At 45.1% G+C, this 25,879-nt stretch overlaps 1 protein-coding gene across 3 annotated transcripts in view; it reads left to right on the forward strand.

Annotated features, from left to right (window-relative positions):
* LOC142582888 (cytochrome P450 3A24-like) overlaps nucleotides 1-25,879 on the forward strand; it is a 42,787-nt gene that overhangs the window by 16,049 nt on the left and 859 nt on the right. For all 3 annotated transcript variants that reach the window (XM_075692988.1, XM_075692987.1, XM_075692989.1), the window contains 8 exons: nucleotides 618-706; nucleotides 2,385-2,530; nucleotides 6,343-6,458; nucleotides 10,214-10,355; nucleotides 16,714-16,874; nucleotides 18,047-18,138; nucleotides 18,945-19,088; nucleotides 20,765-20,927. In XM_075692988.1, coding sequence (XP_075549103.1) covers nucleotides 618-706; nucleotides 2,385-2,530; nucleotides 6,343-6,458; nucleotides 10,214-10,355; nucleotides 16,714-16,874; nucleotides 18,047-18,138; nucleotides 18,945-19,088; nucleotides 20,765-20,927 — 1,053 coding nt within the window. The remainder of the gene's footprint in view (nucleotides 1-617; nucleotides 707-2,384; nucleotides 2,531-6,342; nucleotides 6,459-10,213; nucleotides 10,356-16,713; nucleotides 16,875-18,046; nucleotides 18,139-18,944; nucleotides 19,089-20,764; nucleotides 20,928-25,879) is intronic.

Here is a 25,879-nt window from a genome sequence, read left to right on the forward strand (position 1 = left end):
GTGGTTTTGGCATGTACCACCTCATAATTCAAATAAAGTTTAATACTTCTGCCAGGATGCGATCTGCCATGTGAGGCAATGACAATGCTCAACCTTTTCGGAGGTTATGAAATATGGCATACAACAGTGCCTCAAGCAAACACCTTTCCCTGTGTGTTCTGTGTGACAAACAGCGATGGTGCACGCAAGGTAACGTTTAACATCAACTCATCCTTCGCGTGTAGGACTCAACGTTCAAGAAATTGAACATTCACCGTCGACATCACCGCTAATTATCGTCACTCAAAGCAAACAGCGCAGGAAGCTTCGCTTACATCCATTCCCACAGCGTGTAGGGTCTGCATAATTTTTACCCGCTGTGGTTGATTAGTGGCTATGGTGTTGGGCTGCTAAGTACGAGGTCGCGGCATCAAATCCCGGCCACGGCGGCTGCACTTCGATGGGGGTGAAATGCGAAAACAACCGTGTACTTAGATGTATGTGCATGTTAAAGAACCCCAGGGGGTTCGAATTATCCCGGAGTCCCCCACTTCGGCGTACCTCATATAATCGGATCGTGGTTTTGGCACGTGAAGCCCTGTAATTTTTTTCTCTATTTTTTTTTCTTTTTTTTTCAGATGAACGACTTGGTCCTTGAATGCGTGAAAAACACGTCAAAACACCTGAGGCACGCCGGCGACAAAAAGAAAGATGTGGACATAAAGCAGTAAGTCACGAGATGCATTCTTGCTTGCGTGAAATTGCGCTTTTTATTAAACAGGAGCAGTTGACTAAAATTACTTTACTATCAGTGGCACCTGTGATTGCGGGCTAGGGGAATGTGCATCAGGCCGACCTCTCTGCATTTCGTATCATCAAACTTTTGCCTCTCTATATAATCGCGAAAAGGGATATTAAGTATAGCCAACGCAGCTTTATTTGTTTATTCTTTTTTTTTTCATGCGAGTGCGCGCGTCTCTTTCTACCTGCCTTACCTTCCTCGCACAGCACCTATAGTCATTGCACATGTTTTTTCTGACAGTGTGCAATTCAGCGCCGACATTATTCGACTGGACATGCGCAACATTGATATAGTTAATTTCTACTTTATTTTGCATTTATTGAGTCTCTGGAACTGCCACGCTCTTCCACAAGGAGAAAGTAGCCAAACGGTGCTTTCTTGTTCAGTTTTTTTTCTCGCTTCTCCGCGTTCTGATACAAAGAGTGAAAGGAATGCAACGAAAGAAAGTCTGAGCAACAGCATTATGCACAGCCAATCTAACACGTTGACGCTTTTCTTGTTGGGGGAATTCTAAACCACTCTCAGCTAAAAGTATGACTTGTGAGCTGTAAATCACTATGCTGACAACGTTTTCCAGCTTAGATTTATATTCAGGAGGAGGCGGAAGAAAGTAAGGGAGAAGGCAGCGATGTTAACAAAAAATACGTCTGGTTGGCTATTCTGGCGCGGGGAAAGGGTAAAAGGGAATACAAAGATAAAGCGCAGTATTAACCTATGGCCATTCATTTGAAGCTACGCCGCTGTCGGCTACGCTCACAACACTCCAGTCGTGTCGGTGTTGCCTCCGAACCCAACTTGCATTCGTCCTTAACAATACAGCAAGTTGACAATCATGTGCACCTTAGCCTTAAATTTTTGGGGAGGTTTTGAATGTCGAGACCCCGATCTGATTGCGAGACACGCCGTATAGTGGGAGACGCCAGATTAATTTTGACAACCAAGGCCTTTTTACCACACGCCTGAATACAACCTGCGCGAGCGTGTTTGCATAGCGCTCTCAGCGGAGTGCGGCCGCTGCGGCCCTGAATCAAACCCGCGACCTGGAGCTCAGTAGCGCAACGCCCTATATAGTAATTGGGCTACCGTGGCCGGTCCATCTGAGCATTATGCCGGTGCCCCCTTTCCGCCCCCCCCCTCGCCCTCGGGAAAGAACTCCTGCAGTGACGAAACAACGCCAACGTTGACACAACTAACGGCGTCCCAGAAGGCCAGTGATTACGCCGTGCAGAGCCAGTCCGATGCTTAAGCAGTAATATTTCGCAAGATGTTGAACATGTGTGGGTGAGCGACGCTCTGCGAATCTTCATGCAGAATGTTAGATTTCTTTTCAAATGAACCTATCTTCAAATGTGTATTACACTGACGGGATGATTCAGTGAGGCACCCACGTATAATTAAGGGAGAACTGAAGGATGTCAGCCGGGCGCCATTAGTTCTTACGCTGATGCCTCGTGAACTCTGGTATAATAAGCTTATCTAGAATTTCAAACATGAGAAATCCTATGACGTCTCCCAAATACGCGGTAGAGGAGCTATTATACCGGTGTTAGCTGGCAGATAACTAAAAAAAAGAAATGTTGCTTTTTGTTTTACCGTATTGCAGGTTTTTCGGCGATTACGGGCTGGACATCATTGCCAGATGCGCCTTTGGCACGAAATTGGATTCGCACTCAGACTCTTCCAATCAATTCGTCACGAACGCTAACAAAGCTTTTGCTGCTGAGTGGTCGCTTCCATTTGTGATATCAAGTAAGGAAGGGGCACATGTATTCGGATCTCATTTATTACTTAAGGCTTGTGTGTTCGTGATGCCTTATTTAGCATAAAAAGTAGCCTTCTGAATACGCTTCAGGCGTCTCTCCATGACGCCAATTTAAACGATACCATATTTAGCCGGTATGCCAAACACGTTTCTCAAATCACTTTTCAAATCTTCTGCATTATTTCCCTTTCACCAAAGTACGCATAAAAGCTGCATCTTTTGCAGCGGTTGATGTTTTGCCTTTTTTCTTTGCCTCTCCTTTTATCTCTCTCACTTTCTTGCAGAAGCGATTGAATACGTGTAGAATGCTCAACATAACATATTGGGCTCAATATTCCCGTCATTACGGTTGTCACAGCATACATCGTTGCGCTTAAGGAGGTAATCTATTTTTAGGCCACAGCAAAACACGAGATAAATGACAGGCACACCAATGGAAATATTTGCATTTCGACGTTCGTCCCTGAGTGGCACTTGCATCATGTACGCAGATTTATAGGCCTGCGACATATTCGGCGTCTATGGCAGCGTATGCCGACATTCTGTCATCCCTTTAAATAACCTTCCTATTATATTATTTACATTGGTGTTTGGCGAAAGGAAAAAAAAAGCATGTCAACTACTTGAACGCAGCATGAAGTTACAAAGGAAACCTATATGAATTTCTCAGAAAGAAACAAAGTTCAACAAAAAATGACAGCAGATTTCTGTGAAATTGCAGAATCACAACCCAATTTATAAGGACAGTGCATCTTTCAACAAATTGCATTTAATAACTGGAGCTGTCCCTAATTAAGCCTCATATTTTAAAACGTTGCCCGCGTATTACTCGCCCTTTTGAAACTTTGCCTGCATATAACGCTTTCGAGAACTTGCCAAGAATTTTTTTACAGAGACAGTAATTCATCTACACACATTTTTCTTCACGAGGGCATTGTAAATATCCCCCCCCTTTTTTTTTTACCAAATTTGATCTTCGTGAAACTTATAGTTCTCCCAGGGAAGCGGACTAACGTCTGTGCCGGTCGAAAAACAGAATTATAACTCACAGGAGTGCCAGCCTAAGTAATTTATTGCAAAGTCCGCATTTAAACCACGCACTTTAAGATTTGTGCACATATCACCCACAATGTGCCCATTATATCCATTTTATATTAACAAAGTCCTTCGGTTAGTTCGCCGAGGAAAGAGGGGAAAATCTGCTATAAGCCTCGTTTAACGGAAGAAAATATAGAAAAGAAATCACCGCCCAAGTACTCCGTACAGATGGTTAACCAGTGAAGCTGGAACGTGCGAACCCGGTGATTATCACAGGGTTAATTCCGTCGGTTCATTAAACGACGGCTTGGTAGGCTGCCGCATCCCCGGTACGCAGTCGCTGCTTGCGCTCGGCTGCACGAGCCTGTTCTTCTGCCCGGGCTGCAGCATCGGCACGGTGGAGACAAGCTCGTTCCCGGTTCTGCTCGCGGCATTGCTGATCGAAGGCTGCCTGCTCCTCAGGAGTACGTATGACGCGTGGCCTACCCATTTCGGAGCCGGAGAGCACGACTCTACTGGCGCTGGCAATCGCGTGCCTCTCTCGTTTTTCGAGCATGCGCACGGGGTTGCGCAGGAGGAGTTTTCGGCGCACAGGCGACAGTCAGGCAGACGAATTGCCTAGCCATATACACTTTCGCTGTAAAACGAGGGTTCAGTAATTATATACAACGCTTTTAATTAAATCATAAACGTTAAAGTTTCGCCACAGTTAACACTCGGAATGCCAGTTATTTGCTACATGTGCAATTTTGACGTGATGTAAAATTCTCTTGGGACAATGAAAAACATGGGGTGAAATGACCTTGTAATGGTTTTCACCACTTGCTGAATGAGCTTTTACACTTATTTTCAGATTCTTTATATTTGTTTATATTTTTTATTTATTTAGGTTTTAATGAAGACGTTTCCATCACTTACAAAGACCGTACTAAATCCACAGAGATGTAACTCCGCATACAGGCTTGACAAGGTTTCCCCCTTTCTGGTAAATTTCATATTCGTGGATTTTTTAAATTCCTCCCAGGGCAGCGGGATAAATTCTGCGCCGTTTGTAAAATATGGTTGTAACGCTCTGGCATGCCATGCATATATAAGCTTTGAATTTTTGCCACACATCACCCATAACCTTCCGCCTATTTCCGTCAATTATAAACAAAAGGCTTTTCATTTACATCACCGAAGTCAACTGGATATAATCTTAAAACCTCGTACAACGCATGAAAATAGGGAAACTGCAAGGGCCTTGTAATTAGTTACAATGCCCCTAATTTAGCTAGGAACATTAAAGTCTCGCCACACATCCCACATACCATTGCCCCGAATTCCCCACTAAATATGATCTAGGTGTTTCATAGAGTTCGCTCATAACAGTAAGATGCAGCGGATAAAGACCGTATGATATTTTAGAGCACCTTCTAAGAATTTTTGCACAATGACTGTAATTAAACTGCGCACGTTTATTTCGCAACCTAAGTTGTCCCAATGTTCTCCTTATCTTAATGAAATTTTATTTAGGTGAGATTTATAATATTTCCAAGGCAGTGAGCTAAGTTCTGCGCCCTTCTTAAAACCCGCTTGTAACTCTCCACAGCGCTTGCTTACGTCTTACTGCAAAGGCAACCATTAACCACCGCCCTCCGAAATTTGCCTGCACATCGCACATAACCTGGTCCTTATTTTCACCAAATATAAACAACTAGTGTCCAGTTTATGCGCCAATTCCATGTAATGTCAGCTTGGTGTCATATGGAGGTCTATTAAAACCCTAGGAACCTTGTGGCTAACGGCCGAAGAGCACCTTGGGATGCTTGAACAAGTAATTTTATACTTATTATAGCTCACCTACACAGATTGAACATTTGATACTTGGTATAATTAACCTACACAAATTACATTATTATTATACATCACCCACAATATGCTTGCTACTCCAGCAAAGTTTAATTAACGCGCCTTCCATAGTTCCTCGAAAAATAACGGGAAAACTAATTACACATTTCGTATAGCGGACGAAATTTGGGAGAAAACGAATATTCAGTACTTATATTCAAGCCATATAATTAACCTACACACTTTAAACTTTCGGCACATGTCACACATAGCATGACCTTCATTTCTTTTCAAACGAATGATTGCTGCTTTCTTTAGTCCGCCCAGAGCCGCAGGGAATATTTGTAAGGTCTTCATATAACGCCACTAAAGAGGCCGAAATGGTAGATTTAGCCATTTTCATTTCGTTCCTAATTAACCCAGAGAACAAAAGATTTGCCTGCATATCACCCCAAACGTTATCCACATTTCCTCAAAATATAAAATTTGTTAGTGATTCAGTTCTTTTTTCTGTCTTCAAAAAACTGTGAAAACAGGCACATAACGATTTTGAACGCTTATACTTGCACTAACAGCTTCGCTGAGAAAGTAGCCTTGGACCTCTAAGCTAAGGCCAACGCCTTTCTGCATGCGACAGTCGCTCTAACATCCGAGCGAACCAGCTGCGGATTGGTGCTGCTGTCAGGTGCCTTGCAACTTCATGTTAGCTGAAAATTCAAGAAACTGGTGTCATGAAACTTTAAATTCCCTTTCATTATGCTTTCGCCATCTTGCAGGCCCACTTTTGTGCTTCCTTCTGGCGAGATAGTACAGTGCAACCACAAGTAGAAATAATCCTTTAGTTTTATAGAAGTACTAAACAAGGGAACGTGTCTATTAAATGCTTCTTTCAATTCTGGTATTATTCATCCGTGACGTCAATTCCCGACAGAATTGTTTCCTGGCGTGGCGGGCGCCCTGAAGATAGGACCTTTAAACTCGGCGATCTTCCAGTATTTCAAGACATTTTCGACGAACATAATGGAAAACCGGAAAAAGAAAAACCAAGTAAGTTTCCTGTGTTGCACTATATAGCTATACACGTGCCCTCCTATTTAGAGTGTGATCATAGGACTGTTTGGTACAGGTTTTATAGAATGTGCAATGTTCCCCAGCATGCGGTCGAGCGCTTCCTTATTATACGTCATATAGGACCTTAGCCTGCCACTTGAGTGGCTTCCTGCTCTACCAGCTTATCACCGATAATGTTAATATTGTTCGACGCCGTATAGCGACGCCTAGATAATTACGTAACAAAGCTGCATGAATGATCACTGAACGTTCAGCGGCAACTTGACAGTTGGGGCACGTACTAAAAATCGCAGTTTCTGATGCCTTACTTATGCGAGTTCACCAAATGTTTTCGCTTACTGTTGTGTAACTTGGCAAAACCGACTAGACGCGAAGCGAACTCAACCACCCATGCCAGGCAGAAACTGCATATTCCCATGCGTGGTATGCATATATTGTTAGTGTTAATACCATCTCTAGAAGGCTTTCTAAGTTGGGTTGCGCGGAGGGAATCTAGTATTAGGCTCAGGCACATCTATCCTGCCCGTGAATATAAACATATATACACGAGAATTAGAATTGTGAATAGTCCTGAAATGTTGCTGGCTGTCTTCGCTGTCTTGTGGACCGACCAATTACCGGCTCAGAAGCTTGTTCATCCTCGATCACGGTTTCACTGTGCTGGCTGTCTGCATCTGCACCGAGGTTCCCAAGTGATAGATATTCCTCTTTCTATGGGCTCGATAGCACCGATCAAGTATAACGGCTGGATGTTGATAGGCTGGAGAGGCTGGATGTTGCTACTGCGAAAGGTGCCTGTGAAGAAGGTGCAATATCTGTAGTATCTGTGGTAGTGGCGAAACCACTCGGCGTTGTGTCATTCTAAATTTCTAATTAATGGAAAATGAGAAATCCACCCAATCGTAGCAATTGCTACAAAGGAAACGTCAAATTCTAGATTTATGTTCGCTATGCTGGAAATACTTCATCTGGCATAGCCGTCTGCTGGGACGCGTTCTAGGTTCGCCCATTTTCACAGAAAAAAGTCCCGCGTCCTATCCTTCTGGTGATTTTTAAACGGGGGACTTCAACATGGAGTGCCTTTTGAACCAGGAACTGCTTTCTTGACCCTCATGTATTTTTCTACTTGAAGCTTGGTTACTGGCGCTGTTCTGCGTAGGTCTACGTAGGCGTTGCTTTTTCGTTGGTGCTCAGACATCGACTTACACAGCTGGCGCATTTCCCTGGTCGGGCTTACACCGAAGCCGGCGGTCCGACGACGTCCAAATATATTTGTATAGCGGGTCGCATTACAGGAGCAGTGCTCGAGAGTGACCAGTGACTGCGAAATGGGTCGATATATCCCTGAGTACTCGGTGATGGTCTGCTTGATTGGGCGCTGTTCCAGCATTGGCACTTCTATGTACGACTTACGCACCCGATTCAATATTTCAACTTTCCCGCTCTCCTGTGGATCATACACGGCAGAGTACCTGCGCTTGATTCTTCTCACTCGGAGGAAGGAGTCAAATGATCTGGACAACGCTATGGCCCTTTGTCCGAGGACAATTCAGCGGAATAGCCTTCCCTTGCAAATACTGCGAGCAGGAAATAAATCATTTTATGAGTGGTACAAGGCTATCCGTCTTTGTATCTTTGTAGAAACTTCCTATAGTCTCGCCGAGAAGCCCGAGGAGTCGAGGTACTCGACGACACTTAGGAACTCTGGTAGCTGATTACGACCCTCTTACTTTCTCCCTCTTACCCTTTCTCTCCTTTACCCCCACCTCCACCACCCTGCTGGCGCTGAGCCGTGCTCCCGCATGGATTGCAGAAGATAGTGCTAGCTTTACCTCCTTTCCCTATAAGAACCACTTCTCTCTGGCTGAAGTTGTGTTGGAAAATTCTTCATGCTTTTGTTCACGGCTGGATACATCGTGAAACCACGGATAAAAGGCGTAATTGTTTGTCTTGACCTGGCCACAAATACTTTTTCCCCAAGACACTGTTGGGTCTTCACGATGCCTACGAGACACACACACACACACACACACACACACACACACACACACACACACACACACACACACACACACACACACACACACACACACACACACACACACACACACACACACACACACACACACACACACACACACACACACACACACACGCACGCACGCACACACACACACACGCACGCACGCACGCACACACACACAGAGAGAGAGAGAGAGAGAGAAGGAGAAATGGGGTAGCAAAGGCAGGGAGGTTAACCCGAAAAGATTCTGGTTTGCTACCCTGCAGTGGGGAAAGGCTAAGGGACAATGAAAGACGAAAGGAATAGCGGGGAGAAAAAGCGAAGGCACGAAAAAAATAGAGGATGCTTGGAACGTCCGTGAAAACTACAGTCTAATAGGCCACTCAAACACAAAAAATTCAAGAGTGCCTTGACCGACTTGTGGTGTGACGACTGTTTAGGCCGCCGTTCCAGGACTGTCTGCTCCCAAAGCGGCCGATCGGCAAAGAACGTGTTTGATAGTTTAATCGCTGCCACGTGCGATGCTATAGCCAGTTGGATAAAAGTTGATGTGAGCTTAACCGGAACTATGTCACGTTCTGCACGCAAAAGCTCGTCGTCGGTAACTCATTTCGCTCTTCATTTGGTGGTGCCACTTCGGAGGATGCCAATGTTTTATTGGCTGGCCCTGATGTAAGAACAAGAGCAATGAACTTCAGCATTGCGTCATTCGTGGCTGTAGCAAGCCTTAGGTCCTCAATTTCAGTCAATGACGTGACCAGACGCACAATCTCTTCGAATCGGAGTCTACTCTCTGTGCTAGGCTCTGGAAACCTGGACAAGGCATCTGCGACTTTGTTGTGTTCTCCACGTCCGTACTGAAATGTGAACCTGTATCAGCGTTGAATAATGGATGCTTTATTTGAGTACGCTAATTACATTCTTTATAGAAAATTGCTTATTCAAGCGTTCCACTGTGTCAAACTGCTATTATCCCTAATGGGAGGGCAGATGTGGGTGTACGCAAAGAAATTTTAGGTCTGCTTTAAATCTGCAGGCTTGTATCTTTAAAGCAAAGCTTTCTTTTCCGAAGTCTTGCGTTCATTGGTGTTTTCTGGCTGTATATATTTATGGATATATATACTAAGCTTATACCTGCTCCGATTGCAAGTTCCCTCCACTCCAAAATCATTGACAAGGGGTATAGAAGCCTTAAATTTATTTATTTATTTATTTATTTATTTATTTATTTATTTATTTATTTATTTATGTCCAATACTGTTAGCCCTTGCGGGCTATCACAGGGGTGGGGGAAAAGGAATTTTCAAGAAACACGTAACGCTAGTTCTGCAATAAACAAACACGTGGCAGTGTCCCAGTATGGCAATGTGCCAGTGTGGCATAAGTGATATTTGTGGCCTTTGTGATGCATAAACATCAATTTGTATACGGTTACACGTTGCCTGAGATAAAAGTAAGCTCAACTGTAACCATCGTCGTTAGTTGTGTAGCATTTATTCAATCGCTTCACTCTAGCTTCGCTTCAGATATGCTCTAACACATGCGTAGAATCTGCATTTTTTAGTACTGCTGTTCGGCGTAGTCTCTCTTGTCTGCAAAATTAATCCTGTTATGTCAATATGCCAATCAGGGCGCCTGTTGGTAAACATCGAAAAATTCTCGTTACATTGTGCATGGCCGTCTCTTACAAAAATTTGTTGATTTTCAGCGACACGAGGACTTCCTGCAACTCATGATGGACGCTCAAGAGGGAACACTCACGGATTCACCCGAAACCTCTACCAACAGGGAAGCCACCATGTTTGATCTCGATTCGAAGATGAGCATAGGCAGCAGTCCGGCACGCAATGGTATAGTATACTAGTAACCAAAAGTTGGAACGGGCACATACGTACGCGCTTCTTTCGTTAAATGTGTACGGCTCAGTAATCGGCGACAACAAATAAGTATTCATTTGCATCTAAAAATAAGAAAATAGAGAATAGAAAACAAAAAAAAATTCCGTCGGAATCCATCTCACGATGGCTGTCGACATTAATGCGATAAGCGTTCAAACAATATGGTAACAAATCACATTGCTGAAGATACCTTGATTTATGATCTGTATACTGGTTCTGAGATTTCGATGACTTTGGCTGCATGCGACGTACGCTGCCTCTGGGATGGGCCTACCTCGCTTTGACACTCCCTTGTCATAGTCGGTCATGACCATGACAGCATGACGACGACGACGGCATGACGACGACGCAGTGATGACGATGAAAGGACGAAGGCGCTATGGCGACAACGCCATTAGGGCAGTGGGAAGACGATTCAGAATGGATGATGGCCATATAATGACGACATGGTTACGACAATGACGTGAGGGCCAGAGGATGACAACGAGTGTGTGAAGTCGATGAAGTGGCAAAGATTGTATGACGATGGCGGCATGATGACAACAGGTGACGACGGCTGTATGAGATGAATCGAATGACGAAGCATGAATGAGGATGATAGAACGACCATGGCGGCATTACGACGACGCAGTGACGATGATGGCATGATAATGGTGGCATAATAAAGATTGACTGACGACAGCGTGATTGTGGTAGAATGACGAAGAAATAATTACGCCGATGAGACTACGAAGGCGGTATGACTATACGATGGCAGGACGACAATTGGTTGACGTTTTTGCAATGGCTGTGGCATGACGAGAAGGAGTGGACAATGACATGACGACAATGGGATGATGACCACCGCATGACGACGATGGTGTAACGACGAAGGCTTGATGAAAGTCGGATGACGAAGGTGGTACGACCACAACGGCATCACGACCACGACGACACCATGGCCACGAGCACATTCCTAGTTGATCAAGCTAGTAGACAACTTGGATCACTAGGGCAAGCGTGTGAAAACTCTTGTTCGTTTCGCTCTTCTGTGCAATATGTAAAGACCTCGGGGGTTGCTTACTTCAGCAATATTTAAAATCTTCTTCTTTTCGCACTTCCGTATTGGCTAAATCGGTGTCTGACCAAAGCTGCCTGTGAGCTGAAATAGAAAATTATTTTCCACCAGAGAGCTGGGCGAAACTACAAAAGAAACCCAATACAAGTTTCCTAGAAAGATAGCTTGACACACAAACACGCCGTTTCCCCATCCACTTTCTTGGGTATTTATGATTCCTTGTAGAACCCTGGGAGTGTTAGCCAGCGCCACCACTCACAAACCTTGGTGGCGGACGTGTGTGTGTGTGTATATATATATATATATATATATATAATATGAGAGAGAGAGAGAGAGAGAGAGCACGCGTAACGTGAAGGCGTGGGATTGTTCCCCACCTGCGGCAAGTTGTCTTTTGCATCCACTTTCATTGCCGTTAATTTATCATTTCTTTAATTCAATTAGTAAGAACAAGTCATTTCCCCTATGCTGCCCTTGGTGTCTTTGTTTGTTGGCTTCTCAAGACATATACGAGGGACGTTCCGAAAGTTAGTTTCGTCCTTTTTTTAAAGAAAAGATGGTACACCAGGTGAAACAAACAATCGCCATAATAATCCACGCCCGTTTCTGGTTCAACGACGGAAGGAGCGTCAGGGGAGGAGGAATGATGCACGCGCAGAGCGCCGAAGAAGAGAGAGTTGCAGCCCCAGGTTATTCGAGTACAAATCACGATGGCAGACAGACGCGCGCTGATGACATAATCGCCAATGGGAGTGCGTGCTGTTGTCTGGTATCAATGGAAACGGGGGACTAGTGTGTCCGTCATGCGTGAACGCTTACCGATCGTGTGTGGTGAAGAAGTCATGTCTCAGGCCTTGCAGCGCAGGGCACCCAGTTTTAGCAGAGTGGTTTCTTCAAACTCATTGCACGTTACGACGAATGCCTCGATGTAGGTGGATACTGTGCGGAAAAATAGTGCAAGGTGTATACTTCATGATGCCATGGTGTTTCTTTTTGCGATAAGGTTTCCTTGTCAATAGCAATGACTAAACTTACAGTCAAACCGTCCATCGCGCATATATATATATATATATATATATATATATATATATATATATATATATATATGTATATATATATAGTTTATTAATATTGTTACGAGAAGGAGGAGTCAGTAAGACGAGGAACTATTTACAGATTATATTTACAACAGCTGTTTAAGCGCTGACCGTGACCGGTTAGATTCACAGCGCGAGCCCACTTCGTTCTTCCTCCTCTTTTCTCAAGTGATGGCACCCACGCGCCTCGTTCAAAGAATCAAATACCACACGCGTGTAGCATAATCCCCCGGCGGTAGAAGCAACGTCCTGGAGCGTCTAAATGCCATCACTGGGAGGGTGATACTGCTTCAGTCGTGTAACGTGCACGATATCACTGGACTTGGAAGCAGATGGGGCGTCAGCGGCGATCTCGTAGGTGACGGGAGTCACGGCACGAAGCACTCCGTATGGGCCTGTGTAACGAGACAGCAATTTTTCTGACAGGCCAACCTGACGCGACGGAGACCATAGAAGCACCAAAGAACCAGGCGGGAAGTGCACGTCTCGGTGTCGCCGGTCGTACGAACACCTTTGACTCTCTTGGGATTTCAGAAGGCGGTCGCGGGCGATTTCCCTTGAGTGGGCATAGCGGACGATGGCGTCAAGTGCAAATTCACTGGTCGGTGTCGCGTGAACAGGGAGGGTTGTGTCGAAGGGTAGCGCTGGTTCTCAGCCGAACAGAAAGAAAAATGGGGAATAACCGGCTGTGTCGTGGCGCGAAAAATTATAAGCGAATGTGACAAACGGTCGAGCGAGGTCCCAGTCAGTGTGGTCTGAAGAGACATTTTTCGCGAGCATGTCTGTAAAAGTGGGATTGAGACGCTTCGTGAGGCCATTTGTTTGCGGATGGTATGACGTGGACAGCTTGTGCCTTGTGGCACAGGACTGCAGGATGTCCGCGATAACTTTTGATGGGAATGTACGGCCACGGTCTGTGAGAAGTTGTCGCGGAGCTCCATGTAATAAAATCACGTCGCATAGAAGAAAATTGGCGACATCTGTGGCGTAGCTGATAGGAAGCGCTGGGGTGATGGCGTAGCGCGTGGCGTAATCCGGGGCCACAGCGATCCACCTGTTCCCAGAGGTAGAAAGAGGAAAAGGGCCAAGTAAGTCCAAACCAACCCGAAAGAATGGTTTCGCGGGAATGTCGAGTGTTTGAAGGTACCCAGCAGGGAGCGTCGATGGTGTCTTGCGCCGCTGGCATTTCTCACACATAGCTACGTATCTTCGAACGGCGCGAGCAAGCCCTTGCCAAAAGAAGCGTCGGCGGATCCGGTCGTAGGTACATGACACACCCAGGTGACCGGCAGTGGGGAGGTCGTGAAGTTCGTGGAGAACAGCCGAGCGAAGGCGTATATGGATCACAAGGGGCAATGCAGGGACGTCGGGGTGAATGTTATGGCGGTAGAGTGCGCCATCTTGAAGTGTGAATAAGCGAAGGGAATTGCCGACAAGTGGCGATTACAGGCAGTCAATCATGATACGCAAGGACGGGTCACGGCACTGCTCGTCGGCGACATGGAGCAGTGGAAAAACAGAGAGAACACAGGCGTCGGCGTCACTATCAGACTTAGAGGTCGCGTCTTCGACTGTGTAGCGTGAGAGGCAATCTGCGTCCTGGTGCTGGTGTCCCGACTTGTAAGTCACTGTGTAGGGATATTCTTGTAGTCGGAGGGCCAAACCACCGAGTCCGCCAGTAGGATCCTTGAGCGACGAAAGCCGACAGAGCGCATGATGGTCTGTGATTACTGAGAAGGGCTTGTCATATAAATATGGGTGGAACTTTGAAACAGCCCAGACGAGAGCAAGACATTCCCGCTCGGTAATCGAATAGTTGCGCTCAGCAGTTGTCAGTAGCCGGCTAGCGTAGGCTATAACGCGGTCGTGTCCGTGTTGGCGTTGCGATAAGACGGCGCCGATCCCATAACCACTTGCATCGGTTCTGACCTCTGTAAGTGCGGACATGTCAAAGTGGGCCAAGACCGCTGGATTGGTGAGAATCATGATAAGGTGGGAAAATGCGACAGCCTGAAGGGAACCCCACGTAAAAGGCACGTCTTTCTTCAGAAGCTCAGTGAGTGATCGAGCGATTGCAGCGAAATCTTTCACGAACCCTCGGAAATAAGAACAGAGCCCAACAAAGCTCTGGACGTCTTTGGCAGACTGAGGTACAGGAAAAGCCGTTACTGCTCGAACCTTCTGCGGGTCGGGTTGTACTCCAGAAGCATCGGCCTAGCACTGTAATTTGTTGGCGCCCGAAGTGGCACTTCGATGAGTTTAATTGGAGCCCAGCCTTGCGCAAGACGTCAAGGATAGCTGCGACGCGCTCAAGGTGCGTCTCAAATGTAGGAGAAAACACAAGGACATCGTCGAGGTAACAAACGCAAGTTGACCATTTGAAACCTTGAAGCAGAGAATCGATCATCCGTTCGAACGTGGCGGGGGCATTGCATAAACCGAACGGTTTAAACTTGAATTGGTAGAGGCCATCTGGAGTGACGAAAGCGATCTTTTCTTGGTGTTGCTCATCGACGGAAATCTGCCAATAACCAGATCGAAGGTCGATGGACGAAAAGTATTTGGCACCGTGAAGACAATCAAGAGCGCCGTCGATTCGTGGTAAAGGGTAAACGTCCTTTTTAGTAATTCGGTTTACGTGGCGGTAATCAACGCAGAAACGCCACGCGCCATCTTTCCTTTTGACAAGCAAGACCGGCGACGCCCAAGGACTCGACGAGGGCTCAACAATGCCTCTGGCAAGCATCTTGTTTACTTCCTGCTGAATAACTTGCTGCTCTGCCCTGGACACGCGATAGTGGGCGGTGAACAGGAACGGCATCACCAGTGTTTATCCGATGCTTAACAAGGGACGTGTGACCAAGTGGTCGATTATCAGTGTTAAACATGTAGCGGTAGGAAAGCAAAAGGTGATATAGAGCGGCTGTTTGGTCAGGTGCGAGGTACGGAGCGACCATGGGACATAATGGGCCGTCGAGGTTCAAGGCATCCTGCAGGTAATCAGGCGGATCTGGCGACGGGTCGGCTGCAAAAGCAGCGACGTGGTCGTCTGTCACTGACCAGACCGTGGCCACCGCTATGCCTTCAGGTAACACTTGCTTCGTCAAGAAAAATTGATAACGGGGAGACACATCCGATTAGCGGCAAGGGTTAAGACGGAGTGTGGCACAGAGATGTCGCGCGCCAGGAGGACATCACGAATAGGTGCGACGGCATAGTCGCCACCAGGCACGGTTGCCGTTGAGGCCAATTCGAAGAAGGTTAGGGCTTTTGGAGGCAAGCGAACAAACGCTGTAGTGCAGAGGGTGTTCGTTTGTTCGGGGCGAACGTCTGAAAGAAGAGGAAGCTCGAGGCACAGAGTACCGGTGGAACAGTCGATGAGGGCAGAATGCGGCGTCGGAAAGTCGAGCTGAAGATTTGGTCATGAGGGCAACTGGTCAGCATGGTGAACAGGACTGAAACTTGGCGGCCAGCAATTTCTATGCGAGCAGCGCACATACCCCTGATGGCAACAGTGGCGCCATTGGTGACGCGGTACGGCTCGAGTGATGGCAGGCGTAAGAACTTTTTTGATCCGACGACATAGGTTAGCGCTCATTATGGACACTTGGGCTCCAGTACCAATTCAGGCAAGGCAAGCATTCTGAGGATGACACCAGTTTCGAGATATGCGTTCCAAAAATGTGCGATGACATACATTGGCGTTCTAGTTGTTCATGCACTTCAGTCCATCGAAAAAAAAAAGTCGCTTTATTTTTAAGTAAGGAGAACAACTATGCACGTCTTCTGCAAGTTGTAGGCACTCGTTTAAATACTGGTGCTATCATATAAAAATTCGATCCAAGTGAATGTTACATAAGTTACAATATGTGCGCTCAAGTAAATAGTTTGAAAAAGTTGTTTAGTGAATATTTCTTTTTTAATTTGTCAACTGGAAATTTTGATTTCTTGCGCAGAAGTTATCGCTCTACGTGTCTTGCGCCAAGCGAATTTTTTTGTTACAGATGTTACCCAGAGAAAAACGGTCACCCGAATAAGATAAAAAATGTATGGGTGTCAATATATGCCGCACAAAATTTAAAAGAATTATATTTACTCTTTAAAAAACGCATGTTATAATGCATCGTAGCCGTAACTCAGTTCTGTTCTCACGCAGTACTGAGTGAAGATGAGGCCTTGGCGCAGTGTGTGCTGTTCTTTCTCGCCGCATACGACGCCCTCTCGACTGTACTGTCCTGTGCCGCCTACCAGCTGGCGCTGAATCCGGCCATTCAAGACAAACTGCGCCGCGAAGCTGACGAATGTTTTGCCACACACGTGAGCACACATTTTGTTGGATTGTCCAGTCTACATAGGCGATAGATGTGGTTATTTCAATGGAACGGGCATACTTCCCAAGAACCACTGTAGCCTAGGAAAAATACTAGATCCTATGCCTTCTCTTTCAAAGCAACGTCAAGCCACAATTTTTTTTATTCCTTGAAGGCATTGTCTTAATTGACAAGCTCTTGCCCGCTTAAATTATCCCCATCACATTTCTTTCACCTGTATGTTCCATGTTCGTATATCTTTATTTTTTTTTTACTTTCCCACCCTCCTCCACCTCCTACGGCCTCTCTGTCCTCGAGCTCCTTCCCTATGCAAAGTAGCATGTAGGCGCCTGTGTACATGCCGGCAGACTTCTCTGCATTTCAATGAAAGTTCTTCCTCACAGAGAGCTGAACCAAGCGGGAAACGATAAGGCGATACTCGCAATTCAGCCAAGTCACAGAAGAGAACTTGGGACCGGATAGTACTTTTAGTTTATCTAGTGTTTAGCGTTTTCTTCTTCACACTTCCGAAATTCGCCGTATTCAGATCTTTAACCAAAGATGTAATTTCCGCTCTGCCTTTTTTCTTCTTTCTTCTCGCTATTATTATTATTATTATTATTATTATTATTATTATTATTATTATTATTAGCAGTAGTAGTAGTAGTAGTAGTAGTAGTAGTAGTAGTAGCAGACCATCAGGTTGTTTCTGGGCAAGTTGATAAAATTGAGTGATAGACTCATTGATTCCGTCATCCATTCATTCATTCTCTTCAGCGAACATTTCTGTTGAATGAAAGTCTAATGACATCTTTACTGGTCAATATTTCGTACCGAAGTTGATCGTGTTTACTTAGAATAATGTCTAGAAGAGGGGGTTGACTATTCACATGTCAGCATCTCCGCTTTGCTGACTTTGTTTTTCATTGCCAAGAGTGAAATTTCTAGTCGGGGGGCGACCGGAACAGATTTTTTTCTTACTCTCCAAGCACCTGGTACAATCGTTGCCTGTTTACGTGCTAATTCAACAAATGCTAATAAAGCGTACATAATTTTCAGCCTTACAGCTTTGCCAGAATTACTTCGATGATATATACTATTCATTTATAACCAATTTAGCAAAAGTGAAATTTTGTTGCAGTTGGCATTCGAAGTTTACTGTGACCCTCTTGCCTGCAGGGAGAGGATATGAATTGGGATATCGTCAGCAAACTGCCTTATCTGAATTCCGTCATATCAGAGACGATGAGACTGTATACACCTGCAGTCAGGTAAGTCATGTGTACGGCTAACTGTGAGCTACGACCGGACATACATAAGGACCTAAAACAGGAGGGCAAGTCTGTGCAAGGGACATTTGATTATCTATGAAGGAATATCAACATCCCTTGCTGTCACATTCCGTTTTAATCCTTGTGTGGGATATCAGTTTTGTTGCGACCTTTAGCTGCAGAAGGCAGACTTGATATTCCATGCTCATATTCTTACGGCAATAATTAGGAGACTGTAACAGAAGGGAAACTTGGAAAACTTGTATTTATGTTACGCACCCATTTATTCAAGGGTGATCAGCCAGTCCATTATTAGAATATGATAGATTACAACGCTTACAGAAGAATAGAAGACAAATAGAAGCTGCATCTAACACAGAGATATGTTCACAAAAAGCTCTTACACTCGAATTTTTCGAAAGAAGAAAATCCAGCCAATCATAATATGGAACATAATATTATCCAAGGTGGTCAGCCAACGATCATGAGCGCTAGCCAATCAGAAGCTTTGCATATTCGGTCCATGGTGCATAACACAGCATACATTGAAAACGCAACGTTATTTAATCGAGACTACAGACAAACACGAGCCCCGTCCATGCGCCACAACTAATAGCGATAAGCTTATTCCGCTCAGTAACAGTTCCTGGCAAAAAGTAATACTTAAGGCAATTTTTCTAGTGCGAGAGAATGTCAGCAGTAAATCACCTCTTTCCCTTTATATGTTATCCGGATGAGCCTGTCAATTATTCTTGTAACATCAGTGTAATAATGCTCTCTCTGCTCAAATGTGTTTGTTCTCGCAGGCTAGATAGAACCACGGTCGAGGACTACGTTCTCGGAGATGCAAAAATCAAGGTGCCCAAGGGCTGCGCCGTTATCGTCCCAGTCTACGCATTGCATCGTGACCCGGAATTTTTTCCGAACCCTGAAGTCTTCGACCCTGACAGGTGAATATAAAGAAAAAAAACGAAATAATGTCAGGCGAATGCCGGAAGACAAGGGCCGAGATAGCGTAGCGATTATATTTGAATGCTGTTTCTTTTTGCGCTTTGCCAGTGGTCCGAGCGGCACTGCGCCTGCTTTATCACCAAGATCAGCAGGCCGTAAACCGTGCATGATAAGAAAGGAATAGAATAAAGGGAAAGAAATCCTTAAACTGGTCTAGATAATCATTTGAATAGAACAGCAGGATCTCTTGGAGGTATTGTTTTTGTTTCGCATATTGTTGTCTCAGCGTGCATCTATATTTCTCTATAGAGACAATGCTTTCTCAGCGAGTTATCGCCACGGTTCTGTATCGTATATACGTGTTTCTATAGCCTCTTTAGGGGGCCTATTTCGAAGGTAGTGCCCTTTAAATTTGGACCGTTAACCTGTGTACGTGCAGTTTAAAAATATGGGCCGATCCCGAAGATGCTGCCCTAAAGAAAATTAAGCATGCAGTCCGACGCTTCTCCTGCTCCCCTCACACGAGGGGTCACGCGATAGAGTGACGTGCGCAGAGGTTCTGCCCAATTCTCTCCTCCAGCTCACTCAGGTAGACATTGCCTTCGATCAACGTCAAGTAGAGGCTCCATCATCCTCCAACGTTTTCTTCTCTGATTGTTTTCTTTTTTGTAAAACCAAGTAAAAAGGAGGAGTCTTCGCGACTATGGGGTGATTAAGCCTTCGTTTATAAATTTATTTGACAAAAAAAAAGCATGTATATCCTGTACCGGTAAAACACGTCATCATTGTACATTGTTGCCGCGTTATTGGCAAACGCACGAGCTGACTAAATGTAACAAGCGGTTAGAGCGATACCGTTTCCTACAAAATTACTACAGGGAATTCTGGCACTAGTTCTTACAGGAGTCGCAAGTATGGCGGGTAAAATATCAGAAGGGTAATGGTTGCTAGTGCGTGGATTTACTTAACTCTCGCCTTTCTAGCTTCAACCGACTCTGTGACCTTGCAAATTGGTCATCTTCAGCTAAATGTTGCTTTACAATTTCTACAACTTGCAATAGATATCCATGTGCGCCAAGTTCTATTACTTTATCACGTTTAGAAAAATGTGATTGCTCGGAAATTTACGAGGACAGAGCGCGATGTATAGCTGCACAAGAACATCTGATGCCACAAGCACTAAGGCTACAGGCAAATACAAGTACTATCCACTATTATTTTTGTAGATGAACACTCACAGTGCCAGAGTTTCTTCTGGTAATCTTTGTAAGTACAGTACTGGAAATGCAACGGCCTGAGAAACTGTTTATAATGCATCCTGTGCATCTTCTCGTTTGCACCCAGTGCTCACTTTCTCCCTTTCTTTCTCTTTCTTTTCCCCCCTTTTCCTCACCTCCACTATAAGGTAGCGAACCAGACGCTCGTCCGGTCGACCTCCCTGCATTTCTTTTCCTTGTTTTCTCCATTATTCCCTGTGGTGGGAGCCACGGGGAGAAGAGTCCCAGTGTTGACAAAATTCATGTGTAAGGTACATGTATATACGTTTCATCACAGAGAAAGTGTGAGCACATAGCGAGCGAATGCGTGTACTTCCCTGGGTCATGCCTCCCCGTAAAAAAATGAATGACGAATGAAGAGGTCGGTGCACTTTTGATTACTTTCTTTTCGCATGCAGGTTCAGTGACGCGAACATCGCCTCCATTAAGCCCTATTCCTACCTACCTTTCGGGGCTGGGCCCCGGAACTGCATTGGCATGCGCTTCGGATTGCAAGTCGTCAAGTTTGGGATTCTGTACGCTATTCGAGCAGTGGAGTTTGTGCGCACGGAGAAGACAAAGGTTGGTGGTAAAAGTGCCGTGACAAGTAAGCTTCCGTTTATTTTGCTCAGCTAAGATATGCATAACTATTTCGAACTATGATATCTTCTAATGACGTGCACTATCCAAAGTAGGGTATTATTTAAAACGTGTGTCGGCTAGTCTGGTGCATGATTTGCACATGCAAGCGATTATTATATTAAACATTAACAAGATTACGAAGCGCGAAGCCGGAGTTCTACCCTCCTCACTTCTGACTCGATATTGAGATGCTCAAAACTATCAAGTCTTTTGCTCGCGGCAACTCTCTGAAAAAAATCTGCGCTTCGGGTGTCAGTTTTTAAACAACTTTCGTGGAGATCGCGACATCCACATTATTTGGGCACCCGCACACTCCTCCCTTCCCGGGAACGAAATAGCGCACAACCTGGCTCGAGAACTGACAGGCCGAGCAGGTGACACGCAACAAATACTGGGAACGGAGAGAGACCGGATGACCAGCTTTAACTAGATCACCAAACACTATAAATTGGGAAGGGCCCATTTCCCCCCGGCACACTCCTCGTTAAATAGACGGCAAGCGACGGCATGGCGCCTCTTACAAACAGATACATATCCGAACCCGGTGGCCTACCACCGCTACTACCCGGACCTTTACGCTAGATGTAGATTCTGTGAAGAAAGGGCGGACCTACAACATATTGTTTGGGCTTGTCCTCGTACACCCATACAGAATAAAATAATTAAGACCAGAGAGCAGTGGGAGACCGCGTTGCTCAGCTGTGCACCGGAAGACCAACTCAAGGCAATCCAGCAGGCCGAAGATGCCGCCAGGGCCCAAGGGCTCGAGGCCGTCATTTCGGTAGAGGCCTAGGTCTCAAATCTGCTGTGCACAAATAAAGTTTATTCCTCCTCCTCCTCGGGTGTCAGTGGCCTCTACCCAATATAACTAGGTACAATCTAAAGCGCTCGTAATTGCACTCTTACGCCACTGACGAACACAAATGTTTTAATATACACGCGGCAGCACTTCTAACGCCACACATAATTTCACAACTCGCACATATCGTATCGTTGGCAATATAGCTTTCGTACTTCTCGTAAATAATTCTTACACAAACGGAGCATTTCGACAGTTTATACACTACCCAAATCGGCCTATATTATGGGCTGCCCTGTACGGGGAATATGCAGGGTCTTCAGAGTTAAACCAATAGCAGTTTTAGTAAAAACGAAATGCTACCTAGGCAAGATCAGCTTCCACTGGCAGTTCATGCGCTTTGGCGGACACAATTTTCGCCTAGAATTAAAGTAATCAAATGCATAATTACGAACCAATTATTGATTAACTTCTTGCTATCACGATTTACGGTATATCTTTACACTTCAAACCTCAAGACAATCGTATTTGAAAACAACTTCATGTTGCGTGATTCTCGCGCTAGTGTTTCTGTTCCGAGAAATTAATCAATAAATGTGACATTCAGTCAGCTAATTTCGCATTCAGTGCGTGGATCTCGATAGGCTACTACTTCAAGCGTCACCATTGCTTTGGACTACGCAGGGTTACTCTGCTGATGATATATCGGCTCTACGTTCGGCCCATAAAGGGATTTGGCTGCGTATCATTTTCCGGTGGCCTCGCTTGTAAAGTTAAATCCCTCGTGCATTTAGAAAGAGGAGCTCACGCTTATGCCTTGGGCTAGTTAGATTCATTGCTAACATTGATTTTTATCTGTCATTTGTGTTTCCTATGGAATAATAATTGGTGTCCCTCAAAACAATTTGAAGTTAGTTTTACATAACTGCGCTGACCGTATTCCGCCATTAAACTGTTATTTGCACAGGTCTGGTCTGTCTTCGTCCCCTCTTTGGTATTTTCGCAACGTGTCTGAATCTATTGAGCATACCCTTTTCTGTCCTGCCGCCAAAATTCAAGACAAAGAAAACGTTTTCAAAGTACCATTTCATCAACTCGGACTATCACTGACTCCGCCAGCCATTCTCTCCTTTGGGGCGGCCCCACTGGGATTCAGCAAAGGGATGCTTTTCTTGCAATGTACAGCTTGTATTAGGGATACAAAACGATTAGCTTAATAATATTTGTGGATGATCTCCTGGTTCTTTTTTTTCTTAATTTTGAATTATTTTATCTCAAACTTTATTATAGCATTCTTCTCAGTTCTACACCTTTTTCTCTCAGCCACGCTCTCATATTCGAAGTTTTATTTTATTTATTACAACTGCAGACCCTTGCGTCCAAGCAGGTGGGCAATTTCAAAATGACAGCCATAATACAAAAAGCGACAATGGAAACTATTTCGATATTAGTGTAACAACATATAATAAAACAAAATAACAATGGAATCTGTTTCAAGATTAGGCTAATAAGATGCAATGCAGTAGACATTAATACAAAACAACAACGGAATGTGTTTTTAGATTAATGCAATAATATATCTCTACAATAACAGCGATTCCAATAACAATAAGATTCCAATCTTATTTAATGAATCATCAGCTCTTCCACCCTATGAAGAAGGACGAGCAGCGAAGCTGTGATGGTGTGTTTTACTAGACTCAATCGATGCATCTATGTATATATAGGTATTACGCTCAACACGCGTCCGGCCCATACCAGGGTTCCGTGGAGCCTGCCGATAAGGTTGCCTAGGCGACTATGAAGTAACCACAACGCACAGCGCCCACTGGTGGTAGTAACAATCTGTAAGGACGCAGGTGGCCGTTAACCGCAGCCTCGACGCGAGCTACGGTATGCGTTGACCGAGGCGCAGTCAGAGGTGTGCACGATACAAAACGCGTTTGTTTGCCATTTGCGATTGAGCATACTTCCTAGTTAATTAGCTGAATGAAACTTGGAAGGATCGGACTTCTATATTCTAGCATACAAACATGGGGCTCTCCTTCTTCCTCCCGTAGAAGCCCATGTATTGACAGCAGACGGGAATTCCACAATATTTACAACTTCACTGTGCACTACGTACTTATGAAAAGTAGATGAAACTCCGCGTAATGCTAGAGTCGTCTTAGCGGCTAATTGTCTTATACTGTTTTTCGGGATAGTTTTGATAAAACAAGAGTTATAGCCGTTTTCTCTAACTATACTGTCTCCGTAGAACAGCTATGTATTGACAGTAGACGGAAATTCTGTAACGTTTACAACGTCACTGTCAGCTAGCTAATTATGACGAGTAAATGAAACTCGACGTGATGATAGAGTCGTCTTAGCGACCAATTTCAGTACAATAGTTTACAAGATACCTTCACTAGATTGAGAGCTACAAAGCATTCGCGAGAAACTGGAGACGAAAATTTTTCCCTGTCGACGCAACGCGTAGGCGGACGGACATCGCACGCCGCCGGAGGGTAGCTATATACAGTTTCACTGTAAAACACTTGTGAAACCGTCTGTCTTTTCAACACTCTCCCGTATCGTGTATGAGCCATTCTTGGGAAACAAGAAAATGACCCCATCGACGAAAGTTCCGTCCCAGCGCTTGCTATAGGTGCGAGTGGTGTCGTTTTAACGGGTGATACGGACGACATCGGAGGAAGGTCGAGCCATGCATGGGATTGGCAGGCGCGAGTTCTAATGTGACGTTTGTCAGGTGCCCGAAGACCTGGTACGGGCGAAATCAACCTCTCGCAAAGGCCAACTCGCTGTGACGTTGTTCAAGGAAGGGCCACGTCATCAGGGTTTGGAGTGAGTGTCACGGTGGCAGGCGTCGGAAACGTGTCATTGCTTTGGTTACATCTACCAGCACAAATCTGTCGACCATACTGACGCAATGTCATGTTACTCCTTGCTCTAAAATCACTTTTATCGTAGCTTCCCTGTCTCTTCTCTCTCTTACTCCTGTTATTTTGTATGTCTTCCACTGCAATGGGTAAATTCAGGTGTCCACAGAAAACTGAGACAGTTCTTACAATGCCCGCGTACTTTTCATTTCCTAGTTGCAGCAATTTACTATTACTTTATGCAAAAAAGAAAGAGGAGGCCTGCAGACAGGACACAAGAGTAGAGAAGTGGACAACACGAACGCCGACTATCAACTGAAGGGAGCACTGAGGCGAAAAAAGAAAGAAGACACGAAACTAATCTGCGCAAGCTCAGGAATTATATCACCACGTGTAAGTCGGGTACATGTGTCGGTATACGTGAGAGATAACTGTTAAGGCACTTAATCTCTTCCTTATGTAAGGTAATCGAAGGCTGACTCAGACACGCACTTCCACCTTTACAGATATGCCATGCCTCTACCATAAGACGCGTATCTTCATTCCTATGCCTGTACAATATCGCGCATTCATCTAACTCTGGCGTGCAGTTACAATCTTGGCAATGCAGGGAAAGATGAGAAGGCGATCCATCGGTTAACGACCTTTTATCCTCCATCAGCCTTTCATTGATACACCGCCCCGTTTGGCCTACGTAAAACTGGCCACAGCTAAAGGGAATGTTATAAACCACACCCATACGACAGTCAGTAAACCTGTTGTTCTTACTGTACTTCACTGGACAAATATCTGTTCTTTTCTGCTTTTTACCTGCTCCTTTTTCCTCTGCACGGCAGCACATATCTTATCTAGATTATTGGTAGCAGTGAAAGCAACATTAACATCATATCTACTTGAAACGTTTTTAAGCCTGTGCGACACTGAATGAATGTACCGAATAGCCAATACTCTTTTTTGCTATTACTGCTTTCGGTAATCACGTCCGTCACCCTCGAAACCGATTTCTTTAGGCGCTCAGCCTTAGCTGTGGCCAGTTCTACGTAGGGCAAACGGGGCTGTGTATCAATCCAAGGCTAATGGAGCATAAAAGGTCGTTAACCGGTGGATCGCCTTCTCATCTTTCCCTGCATTGCCAAGATTGTAACTGCACGCCAGAGTTAGACGAATGCGCGATAATGTAAAGGCATAGGAAGGAAGATACACGTCTTATGGTA

The sequence above is a fragment of the Dermacentor variabilis genome, chromosome 5 (genome assembly GCF_050947875.1).
Source record: "Dermacentor variabilis isolate Ectoservices chromosome 5, ASM5094787v1, whole genome shotgun sequence".
Taxonomy (NCBI): domain Eukaryota; kingdom Metazoa; phylum Arthropoda; class Arachnida; order Ixodida; family Ixodidae; genus Dermacentor; species Dermacentor variabilis.